This window comes from Toxorhynchites rutilus, chromosome 2 (assembly GCF_029784135.1).
Source record: "Toxorhynchites rutilus septentrionalis strain SRP chromosome 2, ASM2978413v1, whole genome shotgun sequence".
Classification (NCBI taxonomy): Eukaryota; Metazoa; Arthropoda; class Insecta; order Diptera; family Culicidae; genus Toxorhynchites; species Toxorhynchites rutilus.
Window position 1 is genome coordinate 105298342 of NC_073745.1, and position 27972 is coordinate 105326313.

Here is a 27972-nt window from a genome sequence, read left to right on the forward strand (position 1 = left end):
AAATCGACGCTAATTTCCGATCGCCATCACCGACGCCACTTGCGATATCCACCCTAATGGGAAGCACACACGGTAGAACAATTTGTTCTACTGTGTCTATCCGGCGGTAGACCACTAGCCCGAATGCTACCGGCCCAGGTAGTCGGCACAAAGCCCGCAAAGTTTAATTCGTGTGTGCGAAAGCTTTATAAACCCTCGCCGCAAGTCGTCCAGCGATCTTATTGCAAGCCGAGAGTTCACTCGGAACGGGTGCTTGCTGGAAGTAATATTTCGTGATCGTGTCTCGTCCCGGCACGGAAGTATTCATTGTTCTATCTATTTGTTGGAATAAGCGGGAAAATAACTACGGGTCGAAACATTTTTTTTTGTGTTACTCATAAAACTTGACGTTTTATTAATTGTTTGTTTTTTTCGCCAATCATCTTATTTTATTGTGCGGTTTGGAAGATTTTAGTGGCACTTTGTGTTGTGGTTTTAGAAATGAAAAGATCTCTGATTAGTGAATTCTGAACAGAGAACCTGACTGCCTCGAATGGCTGAAATGACAAATGGAGATTTGATATGAGTTTCCGTTCAGAAGTGAGTGTTTGCGGCGGACGTGTTGAGATCAAACCAAAATCTCTATATTCCCACATTACGGATAGTGAAAACACCGACTAGAACACCTGCAGGAACTCCCCAGGCACTACGAATCATTACCAAATTACCCGATCTCATTATATGTGAATCCAACCTGTGATTAGTGTGTGTTACGTGCATAGTCATCATCAGCATTACCCTGCATCATTAGCAGATCGAATTAGATCGGCAAAATTGCCCCACACAATGTCCGGAGTGCTGAACCAAACCTTTGTCGGCGATGACGCCTCAGAAACGAACAACAAATCGGTATCCTCGGTGGAAGCACCCAGCAGCGATAGCGGTTCTTCCGGTGAGCGCGAAAAATGGAACAACGGGGTGGAATTCCTTCTCTCCTGCATAGCGATGTCGGTAGGACTTGGCAACGTGTGGAAATTTCCTTCGACCGCCTTCAAGAACGGGGGTGGCGCCTTTGTGATACCCTACCTGATAGTGCTGCTGATCGTGGGAAGGCCGGTGTATTACCTGGAAATGGTAATGGGACAGTTCTCCAGCCGGGGGAGCGTGAAAGTGTACGATGTCTCGCCGATAATGAGAGGTAGGTCGGTTATTCACGTGAACACATTACATTACAATAAAATTGCTCGAAAATTAGCCTTGGATGGAATAATAAAACCGTGGTGGAAGGCATACACGAGAGGTTTTTTTTTGCTACGCTAAATTATTCGTAAATCAAATACAAATCATTCCGACACTCGCATTAGCATTTCTTGTCGCAGCTGTGCATGTGCAGTAGACTCGTTTTAATGAGTTGTCTATACAGGAATTATTGAGCGATAATTGCCACATGTCGGTTGTAAAATAGATCTGAAAAAATCTGTTTCAAGCTCAAGGTGACGCTACATCTGCTATTTCCATAGTAAATATTCGCTGAGTTCCTCGTGTCAATGTATTGATTGATTGAATTAATCCAATTACGAATATGCCATTGGCAGTAAATTAAGTGTATGGAAATTTTCTCTTTTTATCTGTATAGAATCAAATTGTTGCGTGGACACAGATTTTTTTTGTTGTATGCAAGTATTTTTTTAAAGATTTTATTAAGCGTTGTGTGCGACGTGAAACGTGTGTTTTTGGATTACCCCACTTTTTACGAGGACCGCGCATGCTGGCTGGCTAACACTGGAGTTTTATGTCAAAAACCATTCATTGTTCGGAAAGCAGTTTCCATCAAGCTACTGAACGCATTTTTTTTCACATTCAATTTCACACTCATATCACATTGTTTGACAAATCGTGTAGCGAAACATTGTACAAAACTGAGATGAGTAATATGGGTTTTCTAATCAAAATTTATTGGATGCCCTATCAAATATGAACCCCAATGTTCGCCAAATTTTGTTGTGGCAAATTTGAAAAAAATACATCACGTTCTGAAAACTCACACGAAGTTTATGAAGTAATGAATGCGTAAAATGATTCCAACACCTCGGTATCGATTGGAGAATCCATTAACCGAATTCCACATCATAATACACAAGAATAACGTTTTCTTTCTTTCGCACAAAATAAACGAAATTAAATTTAATAATATTGTTATGTATGGCAAATTCCAGAGAATATTTTTCATTACATCAGCAAATTGTACGTATCCTGTGTTTAAGATTATTGTTATGGCATATTAAGGGAAACAAAAAAGTCCAAAAAATAGCTGATTTTGGCCAAAACCATTTAGGGTTTAGATTGGGTTTTACCCAACATTGCAATTTTCATTATATATTTACCAGTGCTGTATTATGTTTTCTATCCCACAGTTTCTATCAACATGTTCCTAATTCTAATATCACATGTTGAGTGTTATACTCAAGCAACTAATTTCTTAACTACTTGTTTGTTCGTGTTCGCAATAGGGAAGTGAAAAAAGTCGTGGTTTCGCAGATTCCTCATTCTCCAGATCAACACAGTTTAGTAATTATCATATGACCAATTTTGAAAGCGTATGATTTTAGCGTAGGACTGACTACGTTTAACGGTAAGGTATAGAGAAAAAAATAAAAATTTTAAGAGATGAACATGTAACGAAACTATGAAAGATTTCGAACGCTTCCAACTGCACCCCTCCTTGACAAATGGTAGAGATGTTTACAACCAACGATTGAAAATATTTCTACGCATCCATCACAATAGAGAAAAGTATAGGGTATATCATGTTGGTTTGTCCGTTTTAGGGTGTTTTCACGCAACTAGTAAATGTAAATTTTTCTTCATGAAAATTTCATATAATCAAGACGAGTTTGAGTTTGTTGAAAAACTCAAAGACACTGGTTACTGATAATACCAAAAGGCGTTCAAACCAAATTATCAAAAATTTTATGCTTTTTAACGATTTTCTTCGAAGAGAAATTATGATCATGGTTTTTCCGAAAAATGATCATGAATGAATAAATTCGAATTTTTAAGTAGATGTTGCATTTCTCATTGCCTGGGTTGACTGTCGTTACATTGATCCATTCATAATTTAGGCTTTCTTCAGAATATTGCCTTTTCTTGGACATTTTGAAGGTGAACAGAACTCAACACACATTCTGAAGAAAGCCTGAATTATGAAAGGATCAATATGATGACAGTAAACCCAAGCAAAAAGAACAACAAAAGCAGCTAAAATCAAACAGCAAAAAGAGCAACATCTACTTGAAAATTCGAATTTCTTCATTCAAAAATGATTATTTCTAAAGCTGGATAAACCATGGGGCCCTATTCCCGAATACACTACACGTGAAAACAATGTAGAGTGAGCACAACCTTATTCCGGATTGCACGCCACTGTAAACATTTAGTAGTATTCATTATGAATACACCGATGTTATTCTGGTTTACACTTCACGCGCTCGTTTGTGTAAACAGAGCGATTCCTCGTGCTCATCATAGTCGCCGATCATACACTCTCCCGAAAAGTTGGTATATATGACGAGCTTTTTGGTAAATAAATATTAAATATTACCAATATTTAGTAAATTTTTGCAATACGAATTCTTCGTACATATTACGCGATAACAATGGTAAACAAATGTCAAATCGGCCAGTATAACTCAGTATAAGCAGTTGGTTTAACATATACCCTAAACATGTTATGTTCACCCTCTAGAACTCAATTTTTTTGTTTGCGTGAAAAAACTGTAGTAGATCGTATTTTTGATGCGAAAATCGAAAAACATAACGGCAATTTTTTATGTCACGGATTTTTTATTTATACCACAAGAACAGTAATCACCCTTAAGACGGGGTTGAACATCTGGTCGAAAAAAAAAATTCTGGTTTGGCTGTAGGTGTAAATTGATGTCGCATTTATGGAATATGGCTTGCGTTTCCGATGTGCATCTCTGGTTTTTGCAAGTCCTCTTTCCGAAGTATCTGGAAAATGATCCATTCTATCATGCCTGACATCAGAGGGTGGAACATACGCTCGTGTATTGGATAGTAGTGGATAGTTTCATTGTGGTGATCATACGTGGGCGACCGGGAGTTTGGCAAAAATCTGGGCTTGATAGGATTTCGTAACCTCTGCCCGAAAGTTTGGTAAATGAATATTTAAATGAGGATTCCAAAAAAATCTGATTTTTTTATGTTTTTAAATTCAGTAGACTTCGGATCAGTTTTTTTCTGCGGATCCAGTGAACTTTCCAGGTTCTACAAGTAGGCCTGACACATTTGACTGCTTTTTATCTCTCTGTTTTTTTTGCTCTTCAACTTCCTGGTCTTTGTAATATTCACCATCGCTCCCCAGGTCGTCTTCAGGATCTACTTCGTCATGTCCCCATACCGTGCTGGAAAACAAATATATTAAAAACTCAAAAATAGACTTATTTCTGCGAAACAGCTGTATCCGATGTTAATTTTCAGTAGATTACACTTTAGCAGGAGTCTGATTTTTTTTGACGTAGGACTACTTATATTAAGGATGCCAAAACAGAAAACAGGTCACGTTTTTATGAAATAAAGTTTACGTTAATAGCCATTCTCGCTGCGAACGGATTTTAACGATTTGCATACCAATCGAATCGGAAATTTTCTAAGATTTTTTTTATGCTATACATTACAATCCCATAGTCCCCATTTCCCCATTCTTTTTATGTGCTTTCCCGAACAGAGCTGTCAATAACGGGCAACTTGTGCAGCCGCTAGAATAGAAACAAAGAAGGGGAATAGCGAAACGAAAATATTTGCGAAGTAAACTGCACCCTTGCATAGTAAGTAAGCTGTCGCTCTCAGAATCTTTCAGTGCCCGAAACAACAAAGGTCGCTTATTCTGCTCGTTTTGTGTTTTATGTTTCCCCTCGATCTGTGAACGCTAGCTGTGCATATGAATAGCAGACTTTCGATACTTTTAGTTGCCATTCGTATTCACTCTCGTGCGCATCGGCTCTGTTCTGATGTAACAGGCTCCTAGCTTTATTGACGGTTTTGACCGAGAGTCGATAAACGATTTTCCATAAACGGTTATGCTAGCGATGTTTTATTTTTATTGCTGCAACTGTGTGTATCTGTTGAACGCGTGTTTGATGCTTGTTGAATGACTATGCACGGAAGATGCCTCTCGTTAAATACTCAGTGCAATTCGTGCGGTGATATAAATAAACAAATTGCGACATATGACCAATTAGTGTATTGTTCTGGCAAAGGCAAGAAAGAATCGTTGCTTCTCGAAATGATTGTACATAACCACACAGGATCCCCCCCTCACGCAACCCTCACGCAAAAAAATCGAATAGCTCCTTATAACAAAATTTTTTCGCTCCATCTATGGTAACATCACCCTTCTAAACTCGAGTCGACCGCGAATAATCGGTTTCCTATTTCATTAACCATAGAATTAAGGAAACAACATGTTGATATATGCTAGTTGAAATATAGTTAAGAGTTTGGCTCCATTAAACTTATGTAACTGAGCCTGTAAAAATAAACGGATTGATAAAAAAAAAAAAAAAATCTATGGTAACACTGCATTCCCCACTTCGGGACGATAATATTCGGTTACTAGTTCAGTCTGATCGGATGGTTTTTAGTGTCAAGATGTACAATTTACAAGAACGTGTATTTTGATTGAAATCGTGTTACTCGAGCAACCGAAGCCTGAATGAAACTTTGTCCTCTTATGGTACGAATTTCAACATTTCTCTAAGCTTTGTTTTCATTTTTTTTAAATAAAAATCGTTTCACTTTTGTGGAAATTATTAAAATTTGTTGCATGAGCGTTTAATCTGAAAGACCCTGTACTAAAGAGTTATTTATGAAATTTCAACGTATTCGCAAATAATATCTGAAATGATAAACCAGCAAATTAAAAAAAAATGTGTGTAAAAAAAATTATTATTAAAAAAAAATAATGTGTAGTCCTACGTCCTAAGCGGTCGTGTCTTGGATACAACCCCTTGATTTCTTTTTTTTTTGCTCAACTGTCCATCACCGCCTCAAGGTGGGTTATGGTTTTTACCGAAAAACTGTAATTTTGGCTACCATATTAACAAAACATGATGTCAAACGTAAAATACTAATGAAAATTAACTTACCCACCAATTTTCAACCAGTCACCAGTCAAATATTCAAAAAGTATGTTTGTTTTTCGTTTGGAGAGCGCGACCGCAATCGGATTATTATTATTTTTCCCTCTTTAACCTCGAATTTCAAACTTTCGATATAACATACTCCTAGCAGAAACCAGCCAACATAAAACCAATGTGTTTGGATGATAGATTGAAGTATCTTGAAGAGAAGCTAGTGTGGGTGAACATTGAAAATAATGTCTGAATATTAAAAAAAAAATCCGTGAAGCCCGTTTCAAGGTGGGGTTAGGTTGTAGAGCTTTAACCCAACCTTATGAATATATTGTTATGAATTTATTGAGCTTTTGTATGCATCTTTATTCATTTATTGAACTGTCTAAACTTTTTAAATTATTTATTGAACTATCTTAACAATCGACATCTGATCCTGCATCGATTGCGTCTGATCCACGGCTACAAATTAGGAAAAATATACACAATCATTGCTACAAATAGCTACGACAGACTACTCAATTCCCACCATTATCCTCTCCCAGGACCAGCGTGTAATTACTTCTCAGCCAAATACATTCGGGAAATATCAAGAAACTGACGAAACCCAGGCGGCATTAAGTGAGGCCAGCTCTATGCCCCGTTGCAACATTGACTTGACGCGCAGTGGATACGTACCCTCCGTCGTGGCGAATCCGGAATACATCCCATCGATCGAACAACCCATCACAATCCTCTGCAAAACGTTTATGAATTTGTCCTTGACCAAATCCAACAGCATAAAGGTAGAACTAGGACTCGACAGGGCTCGTTTTTGTGTCTCGAAGTACCCAGATTACTTATTATTGAAGTAATGTCTTCGCATTCTCCCGCAGCAGACGAGCATGAATCATTGCTATCCAATATGTATCAATATTAATTAAAGAACATAAATTGAATTGATTTTCAAGAACACTAGTCGGACTCGATTATATATAATCGCAATTAATGTTTGACATTCATACATTAATGAAAAAAAATTTTTCATGAGATTCGATTATGTATAGGATTTGAAAATAATTGTTGAAAAGAAATGGTCCTCTGTGAAGAACTCAATATCGGAAAGTATTGTCGTTCAACTCAATTAACAACTCGGTACACTAATAATGTTATATTCACATTTTCTTCGGTTGCCAGTAATGACAATCGTAGAAGTTACTAATACCGCGTAGTAAAATGAATCAATCGCTAGTAGGTTTGGTGTTGATTTCGTCAACATGAGCCTCAATGCTCAGCTTGCAGTCCATAATGAGATCAGGGTATGTGACCTCGCTAGACCACTCCAGTACTGAGTCTTACGTTTACCTCATCTGTCGTAAAAAGTCAGGGGATTTGAAGTATGGGAAAATGATGGTCTGGGTCTTCACCGTATTGACATTAAATATCCAGGATCGTCCAACCTCTCAAAGGTATAGCCGTGAAACCCCTAGTCATTCTACACTTGTAGAAGATCGATCCATTCGGAATCCGAATTGAAAGATGTTCCTCCTCAGTTTTTAAGAGGAGAATAAATTCTCAGAGTAAGGCCTTTCTAATTTGGATTTGAAGCGGAGACCACGAAGGGGTTGTTTCATCCAGAATAGTGGGAGTTTTTTTTATTAATCCGTTTATTTTTACAGGCTCAGTTACCTAAGTTCAAAGGAGCCAAACTCTTAACTATATTTTAACTAGCATATATTAACATGTTGTTTCCTTAATTCTATGGTTAATGGAATAGTGGGCGTTGACGTAGTTCTGTCCAATCTCATTGTCGATCTGTCATGTTCAGGTTTGCCACATTTAATTTTGTAAAATTTTCTGGAAAAACTGTATATCTGTATTTTTAGCAAAAAAAAATCTGTATAAAAAAATGTATCCGAAAACTAACGGAAAAATGAAGAGAATGGTGTTAAAGAAAACTGTTTCGTAGTTCGGGGTTTCCCGAAATCTGGAAATGAATTATTATTTGGTGGGTGATCATATAAACAATTTTTAACGCACTCACAAATTATTTTCTTGACTAATCAATCCAATTAGCCTTTAGCCGTTAACAAAGTTACTGTATAGTTCATAATGATTCCATAATTATTCAACCAGCCTTACATACAACTCTAACTATACGAACTATAGGAACCTAGTTTTTTGACGTAGGACTACGTCTAACCGGAAGATATAGGGGGTGAAATGGAAATCTAGGCACTGAACAAGTAGGAAAAAATGCAAGATTTGGAACGCTTATAACTCGAGCATTTCTCAATAGATCGCAAAGGTTTTTGCATCAATTGATAGGAAATATATCTACGCATCTATCATAACGAATAACATTTCATTTTTCTTGAGATAAATAATTGAATAATTGTGAAATATCAAGCATTGTCAAAATGCACTATGTGCCCATTTTTGATTGGTCCATTTTGTGCTCCTCAAATCGTACTGACCAAAACGGGCAACCAGAGCAGCAGCGAAATACAGGGTGGGCCATTTAAAGTGGAAGGATTTGTTTTTGCAATAGCAAAGTAAAGAAGTGGAATTTTAATTTTTTTTTTTAAATTCATTTATTTTGGTCCAAGGAGATTTGTTCTAACTACTTTTTGATTATGATATCTCGTAAATGACCGCCTCTGGCCTTGACCGCAAAATGTGCCCTTTTTTCGGCATTTTCCATCACTTTGCCCAATGTTTCGGCCGATATGGCAGCAATTTCTTGTCGGATATTGTCTTTCAGCGCAGCCAGGGTCCTTGGTTTACCAGTGTATACCTTGGATTTTAAATATCCCAATAAAAAAAAGTCAGGAGGCGTCAAATCAGGTGATCTCGGTGGCCAGTCATAATCGCCGTTTTTCGATATTAATCTTCCGGGGAACATTTCGCGCAATAATTTGGTCGTGGCAGCCGCTGTATGGCATGTAGCGCCGTCCTGTTTGAACCAGTAATTGTCCAATTCATTTTCACGAACAAATGGCAATAAAAAATCGGTTATCATTGTCCGATAACGCTCCCCATTCACGGTTACCGTTGCTCCATTTTCGTTTTCAAAGAAGTACGGGCCGATGACTTTATCGGCATAAATGCCACACCACACACACACGCACACACACACTTTTTGGTCGTAAAGAGGTTGCGTTTCGATGAATTGAGGGTTTTCAGTAGCATAAAACCGACAATTTTGTTTATTCACTCCTCCATTCAAGTTGAAATGCGCCTCATCAGACATTATGATTTTTTGCCAAAAGCCACGTTATTTTGAATGTACAGCTGAACAATTTCAGCGCGTTGTTTAGGTGTGTATTGTTCCATGGTTAAAATTGTACTGAAATGACGCTTCCAACGCGGTATGACATTTGTTAATCTGACATCTCTGTCAAAAGTTATGGGGTTGCCAGATGCTTCCACTTTAAATGGCCCACCCTGTAGAATGAAGCACGATTGGAAAGGAAAAAGAAAAAAATGAACGAAACATTGGTCGCAGTCTCACACATGCGTAATTCTCGAGCCAGCCAGTCAGCTTAAAAATCCCCGCTCCGCTGCCGTAACGATCATTCTCATCTAAACCGTACACCACATCGGTTCGCATCACAACACATCAACAAACCAACCCAAGCAGCCATGTCTGGACATGGTAAAGGAGGAAAAGTGAAGGGAAAGGCAAAATCCCGCTCGAACCGTGTTGATCTGGAGTTCCCCGCAAGGGTAGCTAGGCCGAGCGCGTTAGTAAAGGGTGTGTCACATCAAATTGCATCACGGAAAAAACGCTGTAGAAATTTAATTTTTAGGAATTATATCTTCAGCTTTCGCTTATAATCAGATAAGAGTGTATAGATCACGTTGGCCATGCTTCACTGTCAATTTTTCGTAAATTTGGAAAAATGTCGTCGAACGAAAAAGAGCGTCGTGAATTAATCCTGCGCACTCATTTCGATAATCCGGAGTTGTCACATCGGGACATCGGTAAGATGCTGGGAATCGTCCAATCCACGGTCAGCAGAGTACTAAAACGATACTTCGAGAACCTAACCATCGACCGGAAGGTGAAGAACGGCAAAAATGGATGCTCCGTCAGTGAAAAAGATCACAAGCGCGTAGTTAAGCAGTTTAGACGTGATCCGAGAAGTTCGGTCCGGGATGTCGCCAATAAGCTGAATTTGTCAAGTTCATTCGTCCAGCGGACCAAGCAGCGGGACGGCCTGCGTACATACAAGGTTCAGAAGGCTCCTAACCGCGACGAAAGACAAAACATGGTGGGGAAGACGCGAGCCCGGAAGCTGTACACCGAAATGCTGACGAAGCCGCATTGCCTGGTAATGGACGACGAAACCTACGTCAAAGCGGACTTTCGTCAGCTGCCGGGCCTGTTGTTCTTCTCCGCAGAGGACAAATTCAGCGTTCCGGAGGAGATTCGCAAGCAGAAACTATCCAAGTTTGCCAAAAAGTACATGGTGTGGCAAGCGATCTGCTCTTGCGGAAAGTGGAGCGCCCCCTTCGTGATAACCGGCACGGTACACGGGCAGGTTTACCTTAAGGAGTGCCTACAGAAGCGCTTACTACCACTATTGAAGCAGCACGAGGGCCCGACCATCTTCTGGCCGGATCTCGCTTCGTGCCACTATTCAAAGGACGTGTTGGAGTGGTACGAAGCCAACGGGGTCACCTTCGTGCCAAAGGAAATGAACCCGCCCAACGCGCCGGAGCTTCGCCCAATAGAGAAATATTGGGCGATTATGAAGCAGGCCCTCCGGAAGAACCCAAAAGTTGTCAAATCGGAGGCGGACTTCAAGAGAAAATGGATTTCTGTTCAAAAAAAACTACAACCTGACGTTGTACAGAACCTTATGGACGGGGTAAAAAGGAAGGTGCGAGCATACGGGCTTGGGCTCGAAGTATGAATAAAAAGAAAATGCCAAAAGTTGTTTAATAGTTTTTATTTTACTGTCTAAAATTTTCAAAAGGATCGGTCTACTGGGCGAATTTCTACAGCGTTTTTTCCGTGATGCAATTTGATGTGACACACCCTTTACCAGTGCACCAGTCCACCTAGCCGGCGTTATATAGTTTCGGCCGCCGAAGTGATCGAGTTAGCTGGCAAAGCTGCTCGCGACGATAAGAAAACCCGCATTCGGAACAGAACACATTCGGTTCGGTGGACATCAAGACAACAGGCAGTTGCAGCGAGTGGCGAGTGGCAAACGCAATCGCAAAACGGCATTAGGTAGCAGAAGAAAAAAGTTTGTTCTTTATACAAACTGCTTTGGTGGCAAATCCAGAACAAGGCGGCATCGAGGGCGTTCGAAATGGTTTTTTTCAAAACCACGTGTACTAAGTTTTCTAAATTGGAACCATTCCATAAAACAAGGCGCTTTTCAGGGCCATTAAACCTTCCAAAAAAGAGTTTAGGAAATACAGTTCAATGCTTTCTAAAACATTATCCAAAATAATAATAAAACACAAATTGATGTTTTCATAATTTGTTTGCCAGGATCTGATGAGTATGTGAATTTGGCAGTTGTTCTGAGCTTATTGATAGTTGGGGACTTTCCTGATTATTCAATTTTCACCAGTTCTTAAATTGTTTCCAGATTGAAAGTACACTAATTTACAATTAGTTCGACATTTAGCTAATTGAACGGACATGTAATGCGACTTATTTAGTTGGACATTTTTGTAAACATAGAGATCCAAATTATGACCCCACATTGAAAGTCGACACTGTACCACTGTCATCGCAAATGTTCAATTACAGGTTAAAATCGCCTCCAATGCGACACTGAGTGGCGCTTCGGGACGTCGCATTGAATGTAATTTACTGTACAACATGTCACATAGCTGGATGGGATGAAATTTTCCAACTGTGAAAGCTGTGGCGAGTGGCAAACGCAATCGCTAAACAGAAAGGTTTAGCCGAACAAGATGGGGATATCGAGTGATAACAATACAATAAACTCTTTAGATTGAAGATAATTTTGTGATCCTGAAAAGGACCCTTTTTAGCCTGCATGTGAATCCAACGAGCGAACAAATCGTAATGAATGTATTTTTTTGCCATCGCTCCCTTTTAACGCTCATTCGTTCGTCTCGTTGGACTCGCCCTTCTGGCTGAGTCTGCCAATTTGTCTCTATCCTGTGAGTGTGTACCGCTAGAGTATAAAACACGCGGACCCCAAAAAAATATCTTATTTTCTTTCAAACCGTAAACCCGTGTGGTTGTACGGCATCGGCATCGTGGACGTAACAAAGGAGGACAAGTTAAGGGAAAGGCAAAGTCCCACTCGAACCGTGCAGGTCTCCAGTTCCCTGTTGGTCGCATTCACTGATTGCTCCGCAAGGGTAACTAGGCCGAACGGATTGGTGCCGGAGCACCAGTATACCTAACAGCGATTATAGAGTTTGCGGCTTGGCTTGCAAAGCTGCTCACGACAATCAGAAAACCCGCATCAAGAACAGAGCAGCTTCGGTTCGGCGCTCATCAAGGCAACAATTAGTTTCAGTGAGTGGCAAAGTGTTTCTCCGGCACGTCGCATTAAATGTAATTTACTGAACAACATGTCACAAGCTGGATGGGAAGAAATTTTCCAACTGTGAAAGCTGTGGCGAGTGGCAAACGCAATAGCTAAACAGGAAGGTTTAACCGAACAAGATGGGAATATCGAGTGATAACAAAAACACAACACCAAAGGTTCTTTTCAGAACCATCAACATGTTCATAAAGAGTAAACAGTAAACTAATCCATTTTTCAGGTGGATAGATAGGTATTCACGTAGGAGAAGAAAATAAAACAATATATTTAAAATATATATTTAACAAAAGCTGTCCCTTTTGTATAGTCCTACGTCACTCCGGTTATGTCCCCGACATTACCCACACGTCTTTTGTGTTCAATTCACTTCTTTGGAATTAACAATTTCTAAATAATAATAAACACTGAAACTCTTTATTAGCTATTGAATTACAGTTAGCAAATGGCGAAAAGCTTTATCTTCGGCTGATCTGATTTCGGAATAAGTCATTTGTCATTGTGTCAGTTGTCGTTGACAATCAATGCAACGTGTCGACTTGATGTGGACCTGATTAAAAGGGCCTATCCTTCGTTATCCCTAACAAAAGGTTTTCGCATAACAAATTGTATGATTTTTATACATGGTTTTGTTGAACTATGCCATCAAAGTTTCCGTCAATTTCATCCTTTACGCTCCTCCTTGAGCCGATACATAGTCGCTTTGAAAAATAGAGCCAATCGATTTCTGAACGTTGTTTTGTTAGCATTGTAAAACAAGAATATCACTCAACACACGCTGGTGAACGTGGACACATCAAAAAGTGTCCCACAAACGACCTTAGCAAGAGTGGAGAAGTGAGGTGACATTTCATAAGGTTCAACATTTTCATAAATCAAGGTATCTTCATGACTCGACGAAAAAAAACCCAAAGTTTATCATTAAGAAGGTAGACAAAGAAAATGCACTTTAATTAAATAAATATTTAAATTTTAATTGAGAAAACAAATCTTTAAATTCGGTATTTTTGCTTACAATCTGTAATAATGTATATCGTTCTGAATCATATTTCGGACACTTTAAATGCTTAATGCCCTGATGATATTAGGCTGTCAAAAAAGTCCTGCGGTATTTCCGCGAGGTGTCGTTGTGAGCGCGTAGTTCCAGTTGTATTCATTGTATCGAGTCTTACTATAGCTTGTTGGAAAGGTGTTTTGCGCTATAATATAGTCCTTGACAGTGTTTTGTTTGGTTAAGTCGTTCGTGAGTTATAGTGTCGCAAATATGGAGCAAAATAAAGAGAAAATCCGACATATTTTACAGTACTACTATGACAAAGGCAAAAATGCATCTCAAGCTGCCAATAAAATTTGTGCAGTTTATGGACCCGATACAGTTTCCTTTTCACCGCACAACGATGGTTTCAACGTTTTCGTTCTGGTGTAGAGGTCGTCGAAGATGCGCCACGCTCCGGAAGGTCTGTCGTCGAAAATTGCGACAAAATCGCTGAATTAGCCGAGAAAGACCGACATAGTAGCAGCCGTAGCATCGGCCAAGAGCTGGGGATAAGTCATCAAACCGTTATTAACCATTTGAAGAAGCTTGGATCCACAAAGAAGCTCGATGTATGGGTGCCACACACGTTGACGCAAAAAACATCTTTGACCGTATCGACGCATGTGAAACGCTGCTGAATGGCAACAAAATCGACCCGTTTCTGAAGCGGATGGTGACTGGCGATGAAAAGTGGGTCACTTACGACAACGTGAAGCGCAAACGGTCGTGGTCGAAGCCCGCTGAAGCGGCTCAGACGGTGGCCAAGCCCTCATAAACGGCCAGGAAGGTTCTGCTGTGTGTTTGGTGGGATTGTCAAGGAATAATCTATTTTGAGCTGCTTCCCTATGGCCAAACTCTCAATTCGGACCTGTACTGCCAACAACTGGACCGCTTGAAGGTAGCACTCATGAAGAAGAGGCCATCTTTGATAAACAGAGGCCGCATTGTCTTCCATCAGGACAACGCCAGGCCACACACTTCTTTGGTGACGCGCCAGAAGCTCCGGGAGCTCGGATGGGAGGTTCTTTTGCATCCGCCGTATAGTCCGGACCTTGCACCATGTGACTATCACCTGTTTTTGTCCATGGCGAACGAGCTAGGTAGTCAGAAGTTAGCCGCAAAAGAGGCCTGTGAAAATTGGCTATCCGAGTTTTTTGCCAATAAGGAAGCGAACTATAACTATAACAGGGGTATTAAGAAGTTGGCATCTCGTTGGGAACAAGTCATCGAACAAAACGGCGCATATTTGACTTGAAACAGATGATTGTAACTAATTTTATGAACAAATGAAAATTCAAAAAAAAATACCGCAGGACTTTTTTGACAGCCTAATATAACTAAAGGGTTACTCTAAACTTTAGAGTCTAAATAATCAATTTTGATATTAATTTTATAGTTATATTATCAGGGCATTTCAAGCATTTCAAGTTATTATTACAGGGTGCCCGAAATATGAAGCTGTTCGAATTATGATTCAGAAGAACGGTATACAGATTCTGTATCTGAGATTTGGCGAAAAATCTGAAAAATACCGAATATTTTGTATATGTGGCAGCCCTGGTTCAAATTTCAGAAGAAACTTTTCAGGTTAGACTTAATGTCGGACTCTGTTTTTGAGCCGTGTTCTTTGGTACGCGCATTTAACAGTTGAGTCGCGCTGTTTTCAAATGCTCAAATGATTTTCGAGATTTTCGTCAGATTTGTATTTCTTTTAAACTTTATTTGCCTTCTGTTTTCTATTTTTAAGATTCGTTATGTGTTGATTAAACCAACAACTGGAAGCAAAATAAATTCAATATTAATGTGGGTGATGAAGTCCGAATGAGGTTGATTGAAATCTCGAAGACTTTCGCGCTTTTAACGCTTCCATCTCAACGTGTTTCTGTTTTCAGCATTATTGAGAAAGAAAAACTTAGAATACCAATTTGGATTTCTTTCATTTTAAGTGGACTTTTCATGCAATTGAAATTCTGGCGATATACCAAAATTGTAATTGCTGATTGTTAAGACGATGTAGTTATTTCAGTATCCTCCACATAGTATAACGATACGTTCAAAATATTCAAATTCTGCCTCTCTCTACCAAAATATTCAAATTCATGCCTCTCTTTGGCATGGAGCTTTTCAAGTCATCCAGTTTGTCAATGCACAATGGGCCAGGAGATGCATTTAAGTGGAAATTAGCATTTAGAGCTCGACAGTTATTCTCTAGACAAAAACTGTCTTCGACAAAGTTGTTACACATGACAGAGCGCTCATTTTCATGTTGCCAAAAATAGGGTGACCAACATTTTCGAGGAAATAAAAAATATAACTTTTTTATCTCTATAGATAGAGGTAAATATAGTTCGACAATATTGTAGTCCCAGTTATTTGAGACATCTTTGTACAACAAAGTTTTTTTCTATCTCTTGAAATATAGCGCCTTTTTCCTGTGTTGCGTTGGGGTCACCATTAAAAAAACTGTTTTTTGCTCTAACTTTTATATTTCAAATTCTACATACAAACTGTCTTCGAAAGACTTTTAGATCATACTGATACAAACATTTTTTTTGACCAAAATTGTCGAAGAAATAAAAAATCTAACTTTCTTAACTTTCTAGATAAAGATAAACATAGTTCGACAATGTACAATGGTCCAGGAGATGCATTTAAGTGGAAACTAGCATTTAGAGCTCGACAGTTATTCTCTAGACAAAAACTGTCTTTGACAAAGTTGTTACTCATGATAGAGCGCTCGTTTCTATGTTGTCAAAAATAGGGTGACCAAAATTGTCGATGAAATAAAAAATCCAACTTTTTTATCTTTATAGATAATAGTAAACATAGTTCAACAATGTTGTAGCTCCAATTATTTGAGACATCTTTGTAGAACAAAGTTTTTCTCTATCTCTTGAAATAACCGATATAGCGCCTTTTTTCTAAGTTACGTTAGGGTCACCATGAAAAAAAACTGTTTTTTTGCTCTAACTTTTATGTTTCAAATTTTACATGCAAATTGTCTTCAAAAGACTTTTAGAGCTTACTAATACAAACATTTTTCGATGCAGAACTTGTCAATATCTCAACTTTACTCAAAGTTATTGATATTTCTTCCAAAAAAACATGCTCTTTTCATTTGTTTGTCATTCTTTCTGGGGCAAACGTAAACAAAGTTTATTGGCGGCATTTGAAAGATCATATTTCACTCTATATGATGTGTGATTTGCAAAACCATGTTATTTTTTGTGATTGAGTAAATTAAAATTGAAATCATGAGTTCTTGGGTAAAAAACCATCAATGACTTTGAGTAGGATTAAGATATAGACAAGTTCTGCATCGCAAAATGTTGGTATCGGTAAGCTTTAAAAGTCGTATGAAGACAGTTTTGATATAGAATTTGAAATATGAAAGTTAAAGCAAAAAAACACGTGACCATGAAACCCTAATGCAACTTAGAAAAAAGCGTTAAATCGATTATTTTAAAAGATAGAAAAAAAAACTGCAAAGTTGTTTAAAATAACTGGGGCTACAACATTGTTGATTTATGTTTATCTCTATCTATAAAAATAAGAAAGTTAGATTTTTCATTTCATCGACAATTTTGGTCACCCTATTTTTGATAACATAAAAATGAGCGCTCTATCATATGTAACAATTTTGTCGAAGACAGTTTTTGTCTAGAGAAAAACTGTCGAGCTCTTCATGCTAATTTCCACTTAAATGCATCTCCTAGACCATTGTGCAGTGAAATTTGGAGTTCTATCTGATGTTTAAGCGAATAATATTATATTTAGATGATCAAGTTCATCAGCTCTGTATTTAGCGGGATCAAAAGGGTGCGATCCACTCTTTGCTGTTAAAACCTGATCAAACAATCAATGGAGACTTCTACAGACAACAATTGATTGAACGTCCAGAACCAATAATATTCCGTCATGATAACGCTCGGCCTAATGTTGCTGCCCGAGTTCAAAAACATTTGGAAGATAGCGGATGGGAAATTTTGCTTCACCCGTGTTATAGCCCCATTCCGATTTGTTTCGATCGATACAGAACGCTTTGAGTGGAATACGTTTAACTTCAGAACAGAGTATCAAAAATTGACTGGATTCATTGTTGGCTAAAAAAATTAACATTTTTCCCGCGACGGAATCTATCAACTGCCAGGAAGATGGGAAAAAAGAGGCTAGCAATGGTTAATACTTTTAATATTTTATCAATTTTATTGTTCATTTTATTGTTCAAATAAATGAGTTTTTAGGCAGAAAAAAACCAAACGAATTTAGTTGCGCACCGAAAACTATTCTGTTAAACGTTTCTAAGAAAAGTTCGTGAAAGTATTTCGAATTATGAGTGTTTCCATTGGAAGGAATATTATTTGTAAATATTTTTAACAACGTTTTCTATATTTAATTACTTCTATGCAACCAATTAATTATTCAATCACTTAAAAAACAGTATAAATGGAAATGCATTTCTATCAAAAAGAAATAGTATGTTGAAGTAGAAAGTTCAACTGCGTGGAATTGTTTCCAACAAAATGTATTTGGAACATCAATAAGAGAATTAAAATGGCTCAACCAATAATATCCAATTTGTAATTCAACATTTTTATTCATAACAACGATCGTTAGCTGATTGAAAAAACAGGAAGTGGGTTATATCTATGGTATAACCGCAAGGGTGACGTAGGACTATCGTTGATTTAGAGATCATTTGTTTGAAGTTGAATCTGAATTCATTCTGAATGAAAGAATATTTGGAGAACTTCGAAAACGAGAGCGTTACGTTGCAGGCGCAAGGTTTTATGCATCCAATATTGGATACGTAAATATCCTACTGATGGGGAAGAATAATTTTCTATCCTGCTAATTGCGATTGATTGAAAAATCACAAAACCAAATGTATTTGGTCACAGTGTTACATGGATAGAAAACATTCAAATAAACTCTTTCACATGAATGTATTTTTAAATTCCTAGAGGAACTGGCAGATTATTTTCCGGATCTTTCTCGATGCTGCACGGCATCCCAACGGAAAGAATTCCGTGCGTGTATGTGTATGTGTAGCGGCTGCTTCGATGGTCACCTTCTCTTCCCCCGAAGGATCGGCTTCCCTGTGCTCCCTCACAGTTTCAAACAAACTGCTTACGTTTCAGGGCAGATCTCGATCCTTCGCCGTCCAGCACCCTCAGCAACGATGTTGTCTTGTCGATGTCCTCACGAAAAATGAATGCGTCTCACCACCAGAATATCGCTAAAGTATGCTTTCTGTGCGTGATTGAATCGAGAGAAGGCGTGGTTTACGATGGCAGTTTGGAAGGCAAACTAGAGGGGAATGAACTCTCTGAGCTCGGAACTTTCGGCGACTGAACAATAATCGATTGCGGGCGCATACAATATTGGATACGGAAATATCCTACTGATGGGGAAGAATAATCTTCAGAAGCTATCCTGTTAATTGCAATTGATTGAAAAATCACAAAACCAGATGTATTTGGTCACAGTGTTACATGGATAGAAAACATTAAAATAAACTCTTTCACATGAATGTAATTTTAAATTCCCAGAAGAACTGGCAGATTATTTTCAGTAACGTTTGGATATTTCCACATTTTCCTTGATACTAGACGCCAACCAGTGGTTTATGCTAACTCGATAACCATCTGTTAATAGCACTTGATTGAAACATATTTGGTCACAGTGTTACATGTTTAGAAAACATTCAAATAAACTCTTTCACATGAATGTATTTTTAAATTCCCAGAGGAACTGGCAGATTAATTTCCGGATCTTTCTCGATGCTCAATGGCATCCAAAAAGAAAGAATTTCGTGCGTGTATGTGTGTGTGTAGCGGCTGCTTCGAGATCTTCCCGGGGAACCGTTTGTGGCATCACTCTCCTCCTGATGGATTCCTTTCTGGCCTAAGGTGCACAAACAGGCTCTTGGTGACACCGTTCATCCGCGCTTTCATGATAAATAAAGAGCTTCACCGCAACAGCGACAACATGCTCCAATCGCTGTTCAATTAGAACTGAGAGGATTTCCGAGCGGCGCTCGCTTATATACCGATTGGTGATTTCAATAGCCTGTTTTGAAAGCAAATTTAAGACTATTGAAACAAGTTTTTGGATCAGAAAGTAACAAGTATAGAACGCGTAGACATTTTATCTTTCGAATGAAGTGTTTATCATACCATTTCGTTCAGTTGTTTAGGAGCTATTAACGCTCAAAATCTCGGTCTCCGGCGTAACGCTTTCGTTTTCGAAACTTTGATTTTACACCCCGGTATAGAAATGAAAGACGTAGTCCTACGTCAAAAAACCGCAAGAAGCCCAGCGTAATTGAACGCGGATAATCCGCGAGCAACAAATTAATATAACTGTAGGAAAATTTGCTTCCAGCTAAACCGTTTCCAAGCTAACTACCGCCCCTTCAAGTGAAGCTCAACCACAAGGACATCAAGGTGTAAACTCCCGCAACACTCAGTAGTAGCGTTAATCGTTCTGAAATGATTTATACACACAGCTACCGTTGTATAAAGATATACCGCAAAAGTACGTTTCAAAAATCATAAAAAAATTAAATAACTGGAACCCAGTCTCTCAAATCCACTCAAAATGGGGCGGTTTTGGTAGATACAAGTGTTAGATAACGTGTTCTTCGGCGCCGAGTCTCTATACTTAATCGGCTATGAGGTGATAGAAATTCAACATTAAATCTTGAAAATATAACGCTCCTTTTTAGTGACCAGAATTATTTTATCAAATGAAATAATGGCATGGCATTCTAAATATTGTCCATCGCTTTCCACTACTTTTGCAATCTTACTGGCAATTTATGAATTCACTGCTTAAGCAACTATTCGTATATCGAGTTTGAGAATTGGTGAAATTTTGGTACCCTAAGCGCTGCATCGATGATAGCCAAATGATGAAATTCTTTACGAAAGTACAATTCGATATCTTATAAAGTTTTCCTCTCTACTTTCCCACCCCCACAGGAATCGGCATCGGCCAAATGATCGCAATGTCCATCGTGATCTCGTACTACGCCGCCACGATCGCCGTCGCAATTCGATTCTTTTTCGCCTCGTTTAGCAGCGAACTTCCGTGGGCCACCTGCGATCCCGCTTGGACGGATGTAAACTGCATCAACTCGTCTAGCCTGACAGGCAAATCCAGCTTCAACTCGACACTGCCCGTGGAAACATCGGCCGAACTGTACTACTCCCGTTCGGTGACGGGCGAGGCGTTTCTCGTCGGGGATGAAATTGGAGTGCCCGATTGGAAGTTGGGTCTGTGTTTGTTATTCATTTGGACCTGTATGACATTCATGCTGATAAAGGGCATCAAGGGTTCGGGAAAGATATCGTACTTCCTCGCGCTCTTTCCGTACGTGGTGATGATTTTCTTCGCCATCTACTGCTTCACCTTGGAAGGAGCGATGGATGGTGTGTTGTACTTTATCAAACCCGAGTGGGATCAGCTACTGAATCCGACCGTGTGGAAAGAAGCCGTATCCCAGTGCTTCTTTTCGCTATCAATTTGCTTTGGCGGGGTAATCGCCTACTCATCGTTCAACAGCTTCTCCAACAACATCTACCGGGACGCGATGATTATCTCCTGGCTGGACACCTTCACCTCACTGCTCTCCGGAGCGATTGTGTTCGCCATTATCGGTCACCTGGGATTCATAACGAACGAGACAGACTATACCAAAGTAGTGCATCCGGGGAGCGGTTTGACATTCATCACATATCCGGATGCGTTGGCGAAATTTGAACACGTTCCCAATTTATTCTCGCTGTTGTTCTTCTTCATGCTGTTCGTGCTGGGAATTGGCAGCAACACGGGTATTATAACTAGCGTCATCACGGCCATTCGGGATCAGTTCCCTGGGTGGAAAAATTGGCACATTGTACTAGTGATAAGTGTGCTCGGATTCTCGTCGGGATTGCTGTTCATCACACCGGTAAGTCGAATATTTACAAATGCTCTGATTGCAGCGTTCATCATAAACTCTACACTGTATAAAACTTCTGTCCTGCTTTACACGCCCGGTGATTACCAAGGAACTCCGACGATTTTTTAAAAACTCTGATTTCGACAATAAAATTTTATTGTTTGTTCCACTTTATTGTTTGTGCGATTAGTTTCGGCGACTCAAGTTCCGATATAATAATAAAATCGTACAAAAAGGATCACACAAAAACGAGTTTCGTTGTATTGGACTAATTGAAATGTTCGAGGAAAAAAATATTATGTACAAATAATTTTATTGTCATCATTAAAATGATTCTCTGGCCTTCAAAATATAGTAGACAATCTGGAATCGATAGTTCACTAAGAATTGTTTGATATGTAAACTGGTTCTGTGCATTTCTGTATGTTTCTACCCGTGCATCTAATAACGAGCAACAAATGTAGTTTCGTCAGTTGAGTTTAATTATAGAGGCTTGGAACTCTGAGAGGTTATCTTAAAAAAGGTTTATGTACAACACACAATGTTCACCAAAAACTCGTATGCAAAGATTAACTCTTTGTGGTCGCTTGTCTGCTCTCAGCCACCATAGCAAGAAACCATGCTAATCTCATATTTTACTCAACCAAGTATCAATATATGCTTTCCTAAACGAAGCTTCATGTCTAGTGAACCTATTCACGGATCAATACGGTGATTTTATGCGTAATAAATAACGGTACTCAGTATCAAACAAAGTAGTCACCCACACAAGACAACGCACAGTGCGTAAAATGTGGGACAATCAGTTTGCATTTATTTGCTGAGCCCATTTCCCCAGACATCTTGGTTTTGAAGTCTGTGTTAGGCAAACACATTTCAATCGGAACAAAAATGCCCCCGACGACTTTGCAATGCCGATCTCTCCAACGCTGCTTGGTTTTGAAGTCTGTGTTAGGGAACACATTTCGGTGAGAACAAAAGTCCCCATACTTTCATGTATTTGCAATGCCGATTTCCTCAAGGCTGCTTCGTTTTCATGGCTGTGTTAGGGAAACCGTAGATCGGGCCAATCAAAATGAGGCAGTTAGGGCGTTCAGACACCGCTTGACATTTTGCATTGTATAATATATATATACCATAGCAATATGAGAGAGCGAAACAAGAGACACATTGCAAATAAGCACACATTAAACCTTTTCGCATACTTTGCCACATACACCGGCCACCGACCGGAAAGTATACAGGTTCACGTTAATGCTCTCCTTTTTACTCTTAGAAAACACTTGCCATGTAAATTGCTCTACATCAAATGGAATCGTCCTAAAAATTCAGATTTAAAAACAAGTATTTTTGATTTGAATGAAAGTTTTTATTCCGTTTGGGTTGGAGGAAATATGAGTTTTTGACAGCAAATAGGAATTCTTTTACTCAAGTTAAACTTTTGAAAAGGGCGTATCGATTTTAGTAGAAGAAATCTTTGATAGTTTTGTATCTCAAAAACTATGAGTCCTACCGAAATAGTGTCCTAGAAAGAGTTATAGAGTATTGACGGACCTTTGCGGTCGGAATTAATTTCGCTTGAAACAGATTCTCTTTTGTTTCCACGATAATAATATTTTGTTGATATTAAGTACCGTTACCTATTATACATAGAAACTCCGTATACATTCGTGAAAAAGTTCACTAGACATTCATATTCGTTCAGAAAAATGATTCCTTGCTGTGGTGGCTAAGAGCAGAAAAACGACCGCAAAGGGTTAAACGTCAAAAAGATATACACTGAGAAAAAAATTAGTGCTGTTTTTTTATTCACAAAAAAAAATTGGTAATTTCTAAAATTAATAACATAGAAGTCATGTAGAAAATTCAAAAAATTAGTCCAAGATGATAAAACTATTTTTGACGAACTTTGGGGTGGAAAATCGAATTCTTACGAATTTTCGAATCTTTGATTTTTTGTATGTTAATAATCAATTTTAGCCACAAATTTTGATTCCTGATGTAATTTAAAACGAAAAAGCTCATTATCAATCTCTTTCTAAATGCAGCCGTTCTCAAGATATTTAAAAAAATATTTATAGTTTATTGTCTTTCTCATTGTGAATAGGTCCTATAACACATTGCGGAACGCGAAACACGAGAAGACTCGTGAGCGGTCTATTACGTCTATTATTGAATTTACTTATAATTTCCAACAACTTTTTCATATACACCGTTATGGTAAGGAGTTAGAAGTTAAGGAGTTAATCTTTTTTATCTTAATATAAACTTTTAATATATCATTCATGTTGCACAGTAAAAACACGCATAGTGTTAAAAGTAGAATTGAAATCCCAACATCACAAATACATTTCATTGAATCAACCGGACATGTATGATAACACCAAACAAATTCCAGGTACAATATCATTCTTTTGTGCCTATATCCGAGAATAAAGTAGCAGCAAAGTTGTATTCTAACGACAATGCAACAAGTTATCATAATGTGTATAGAAACGTTAGGAAATAGTGAGAAAATAAAATTATATACAGCAAAATTGTTAGTTAAGGAAAATAAATGTTGATTGGAAATAAATGCTAAAAACTCTAGTGTTATTATTACTATCTCTTAAACTCCGATAAATATAGTAATTATTGGACCAAATTGCAGAGAATTTTTTTTTCTTCTGTAATTATTTGTGTTCTGTCGGCTCAATATGCATAACATGTTAGAAGTTTGTAATAAGATAAGAAAATAATATCGCTACGTTTTGTGTTAATCCACATGTCTTCAAATATTTTTCAATGTAACTCCTAAACTTACATTTTTACCATAATCATTATCAGTATTCGAAAAAGTTGTTGGAAATTATAAGCAAATCCATAAAATTTCATGAACATGACGGTATAACACGACAAAGATATTAAAAGGACCTATACTATAAAAAAGACAATAAACTAGAAATAGTTTTTTAATATCTTGAGAATGGCTGCATTTAGAAGGAGATTGATACTGAGGTTTTTTGTTCTAAATCACATCAAGATTCAAAATTTGTGGCTAAAATTGATTGTTAACATACAAAAAATTCCAAGTTTCTAGACTTCATGAAAATTTAATGTTACACAATGTTCGTCAGTAATAGTTTTCCATCTTGGACTCATTTTTTGAATTTTCTAAAAGACTTCTATTTTATATAAAAAAATTAAAAAAAAAGAAACTTATTATAGATATTGAAAATTAAAGTTTTTTTTTCGTAAATAAAAAAATACTATTTTTTTTCTCAGTGTATATTTTTTGACGTTTAAACATCAATACTCTATAACTGTGTTGCTGTGAATAACTTATATTTCCAATACAAACTTTCATTCGAATCAAGAATACTCATGTTTTGTCATTTGTCGATTTCATTTGGAATTGTTCTATATACTTTTAATTTACAACTTCATCTTATAATGTGGAGTATATTACTCGTGCATTTATGCAGCAGCCCCAGTGGCTATGTGGATAACGTAATCGTGTAAAAGAGCCTTGAAGTTGTTCAGCCGATCTTGATTTGATCCCTGCTTGGCATCGTTTGGACTTTTTTTTGTACAATTCCAAGTTGATTTTCGGTCTGGGAGAAAGAGATGTGCTCCCATACATACAAATATCTAAAACTCTTGAGAAGGGTGTTTTAGTTGTTCATTTCACCCTTCAGCGCCCGAAAAAGTATTTTTTTCTGCTGGAGATGATTTGTTTTCTGCCAATGCTAGATTGGGTCTACGAAGTGACAAATGAAAATAATATTATGTTAAGGAAAAATTCGTAGTGCACGGTATCCGGCCGGATAGCAAATATTGGCCGTATAGGCCGGATACCAGATAGTTACCGGATATCCGTTTCATCTCTAATTAAAATTCATTTTTCTCAAAAATATATATCTTTTTATTCTGAAGAAAACTGATATGAATAGCCCTTACAATTTCCAACAAGTCACCTATATGTCAGAAGATGGGCACTTTTACAGAGAAAGAGTTTTTCCAACAACCACTTTTTCATGTTTTTTTTTCTATTTGGAAACATGTCAAGAAAATGTCAAACGCGAGAGCAAATGAGCAATTCAAACATTTTCCTAAATTTTATCCTTTGACCAGAATTTGGTAAAATATATAAAGTTATAATTGTTTTGTAAAAAATAAAAAAAAAATTTGGCCATTTTCGAAAAGTAGTCTATTTTTTTCGAACATTTCAAGTAAGTAAAGTTAAATTATGACCAATGTATTTACACCTATAACGTTTCACTGCTATCTGAGATGGTGCTGCCAACGAGTTGGCATGAAATTCGTCTATAATGACTCACCAGAAACTCCGGGAGCTTGATTGGAATGTTTCAATGTATCCACCATATAGTGCGGACCTGGCACCAAGCGATTATCACCTTTTTCCCGCATTGCAAAACTTCCTGAGTGATAAGAAATTGGGGTCAAGAGAAGATTTAATAATCTGTTGCTAGAGTTTTCACCAATAAGGACCAAGACTTCTATGAGAGAGGCACCTTTAGAATGGCAAAAAATTTCACAACAAATATTTGACCCAAATCAGACAATCCGAAGCATAATAAATAAAGTTTTGAATATCACGCAAAAATACTGGATTTCGGCCCCCATCCTAACACTGGGTTACTGAAAACGTGTTTTTTAACTTCAAGTCTTCACCTAGTATAGTTAAAATCATTGACTGCAGGTCAAATATGTACCGTTTTCGAATGTGTTACAAACTGCGACTACTTCCTAGTCAAATTTCAGACTATTTTGTTCTTGTACAATAAATATCTCTGGGAACTGACAAAAAAGGTTATCATTTAAATGTCTTGTGCTCTTTACATATTCGAGGCCTTCAATAATATCACTCTTTCAGCTTGAAAACTAAGAGCCACCTTCAAACGTCTCTATAGTTGAATTAGAAGTTAAAGCTTGCTCAACGGCAAATTGAAAAAAACGCATTCAAATAGAAAAACAAATTCAGAATATAATTGATAAAATCTGACAACAAAAATTCACATCTACCAGGTAAATTTCCTGCTACCGTTTGTATTACAATCAGATATATACAGCCGCCTTCCAGTCTCAACCCTTGACATAGGAAACCACCCGACAAACCAGACCCGGCTAACAATGTTTTCCTGCAGCCAATATCCGCCTTCATTTACAATTTTAATCAATTAAACCACAAACAGAACAAATCACTCAACATCGTTTCCTTCTTGTGCATTTCCCTCCCCCCACAGGCAAGCTCACGGCTCATCGAATATGTGGACTTCTACGGGGTAACATTCGTCACCCTTACGCTGGCCGTGGCCGAGTTGATCTGCTTCTGTTGGATCTACGGAGTGGAGCGAATCTGCCGTGATATCGAATTTATGCTCGGCGTCAAGACCAGCATTCTGTGGCGATGGTGCTGGAAGTATGTTACCCCAACTGTGATCGCGGTGATTCTGGTGGTGACCTTCATAACCGGCGACAAGCCGAAAGGATTTTCCTTCGGCTATCATGGTGAGTGATTTTTGGCTCGACAAAAAAAAATTCAAACTAATTCCGCTTCGCTTCCAGTTCTAGGATGGACGATCTACGCCATTTCGATCACACCGCTGATATTGTGGGCCATTTGGAACGTTGCTTCCCAACCGGAGAGTGGCTTGTGGAGGAAGATTGTGTCCGCGAGTAGACCGCTGGCCGACTGGGGTCCGGAAAATATTTCGTTGAAGAAAAAATACGACGATTTCATTGACGATCATCAGCGAACCGGAACGCGCAACGCCTTCCAGCGGATCTTTTTCACCCAGGAAAAAAGCTACTCTGTGAACATCTAGCGGAACAAAGATTCAATTGAAGGAGCAAATGTTGATATTATTTTATAACTAGCAGTTTTGTGTGATTCGACGCGTGTTTTACATTTATACGCTCTATTTCAGTGCCAGACAATTATCGCGAGTCAGTCACTGAGGTAGCTCAGCCAGATTGAACTCTGGAATGCTAATTGCGGGCTTGTGAAAGGTTCATCGTCTATTGTGCAACGAAATCTGTCGAACACTGCCGTTGCATTCCGGAGAACTGTGAAAAGCGATTCAGTGATGTTTCCTCCGTCTGCCGGCAACCGCAATTCGACCAGATAACAATAGCTGAGGTCATACAGTAGCAGCATCATCATCATCAGCCGGCACGAGGCATGCAAACAAGAGACGTTCCGCTCACAAGCCCAAATTAGTGTGTGCAAGTTATTTCCCTCGCTGGATTGTTTTAGATTCAATCAGATTCGCGGATAAGATAGGTAAACGTAAGACATACTTTTAAATAAACTTGACCTGAACCAGA

General features: G+C 38.3%; 1 protein-coding gene across 1 annotated transcript; it reads left to right on the top strand.

Annotated features, from left to right (window-relative positions):
- The first annotated feature begins 44 nt into the window (after positions 1-44).
- Positions 45-27972, top strand: LOC129767954 (sodium-dependent nutrient amino acid transporter 1-like). Its single transcript, XM_055769276.1, has 4 exons — positions 45-1177; positions 20681-21651; positions 26889-27153; positions 27211-27972. The coding sequence occupies exons 1-4, from the start codon at positions 826-828 to the stop codon at positions 27468-27470; spliced, it is 1848 nt and encodes a 615-aa protein (XP_055625251.1). The 5' UTR covers positions 45-825; the 3' UTR covers positions 27471-27972.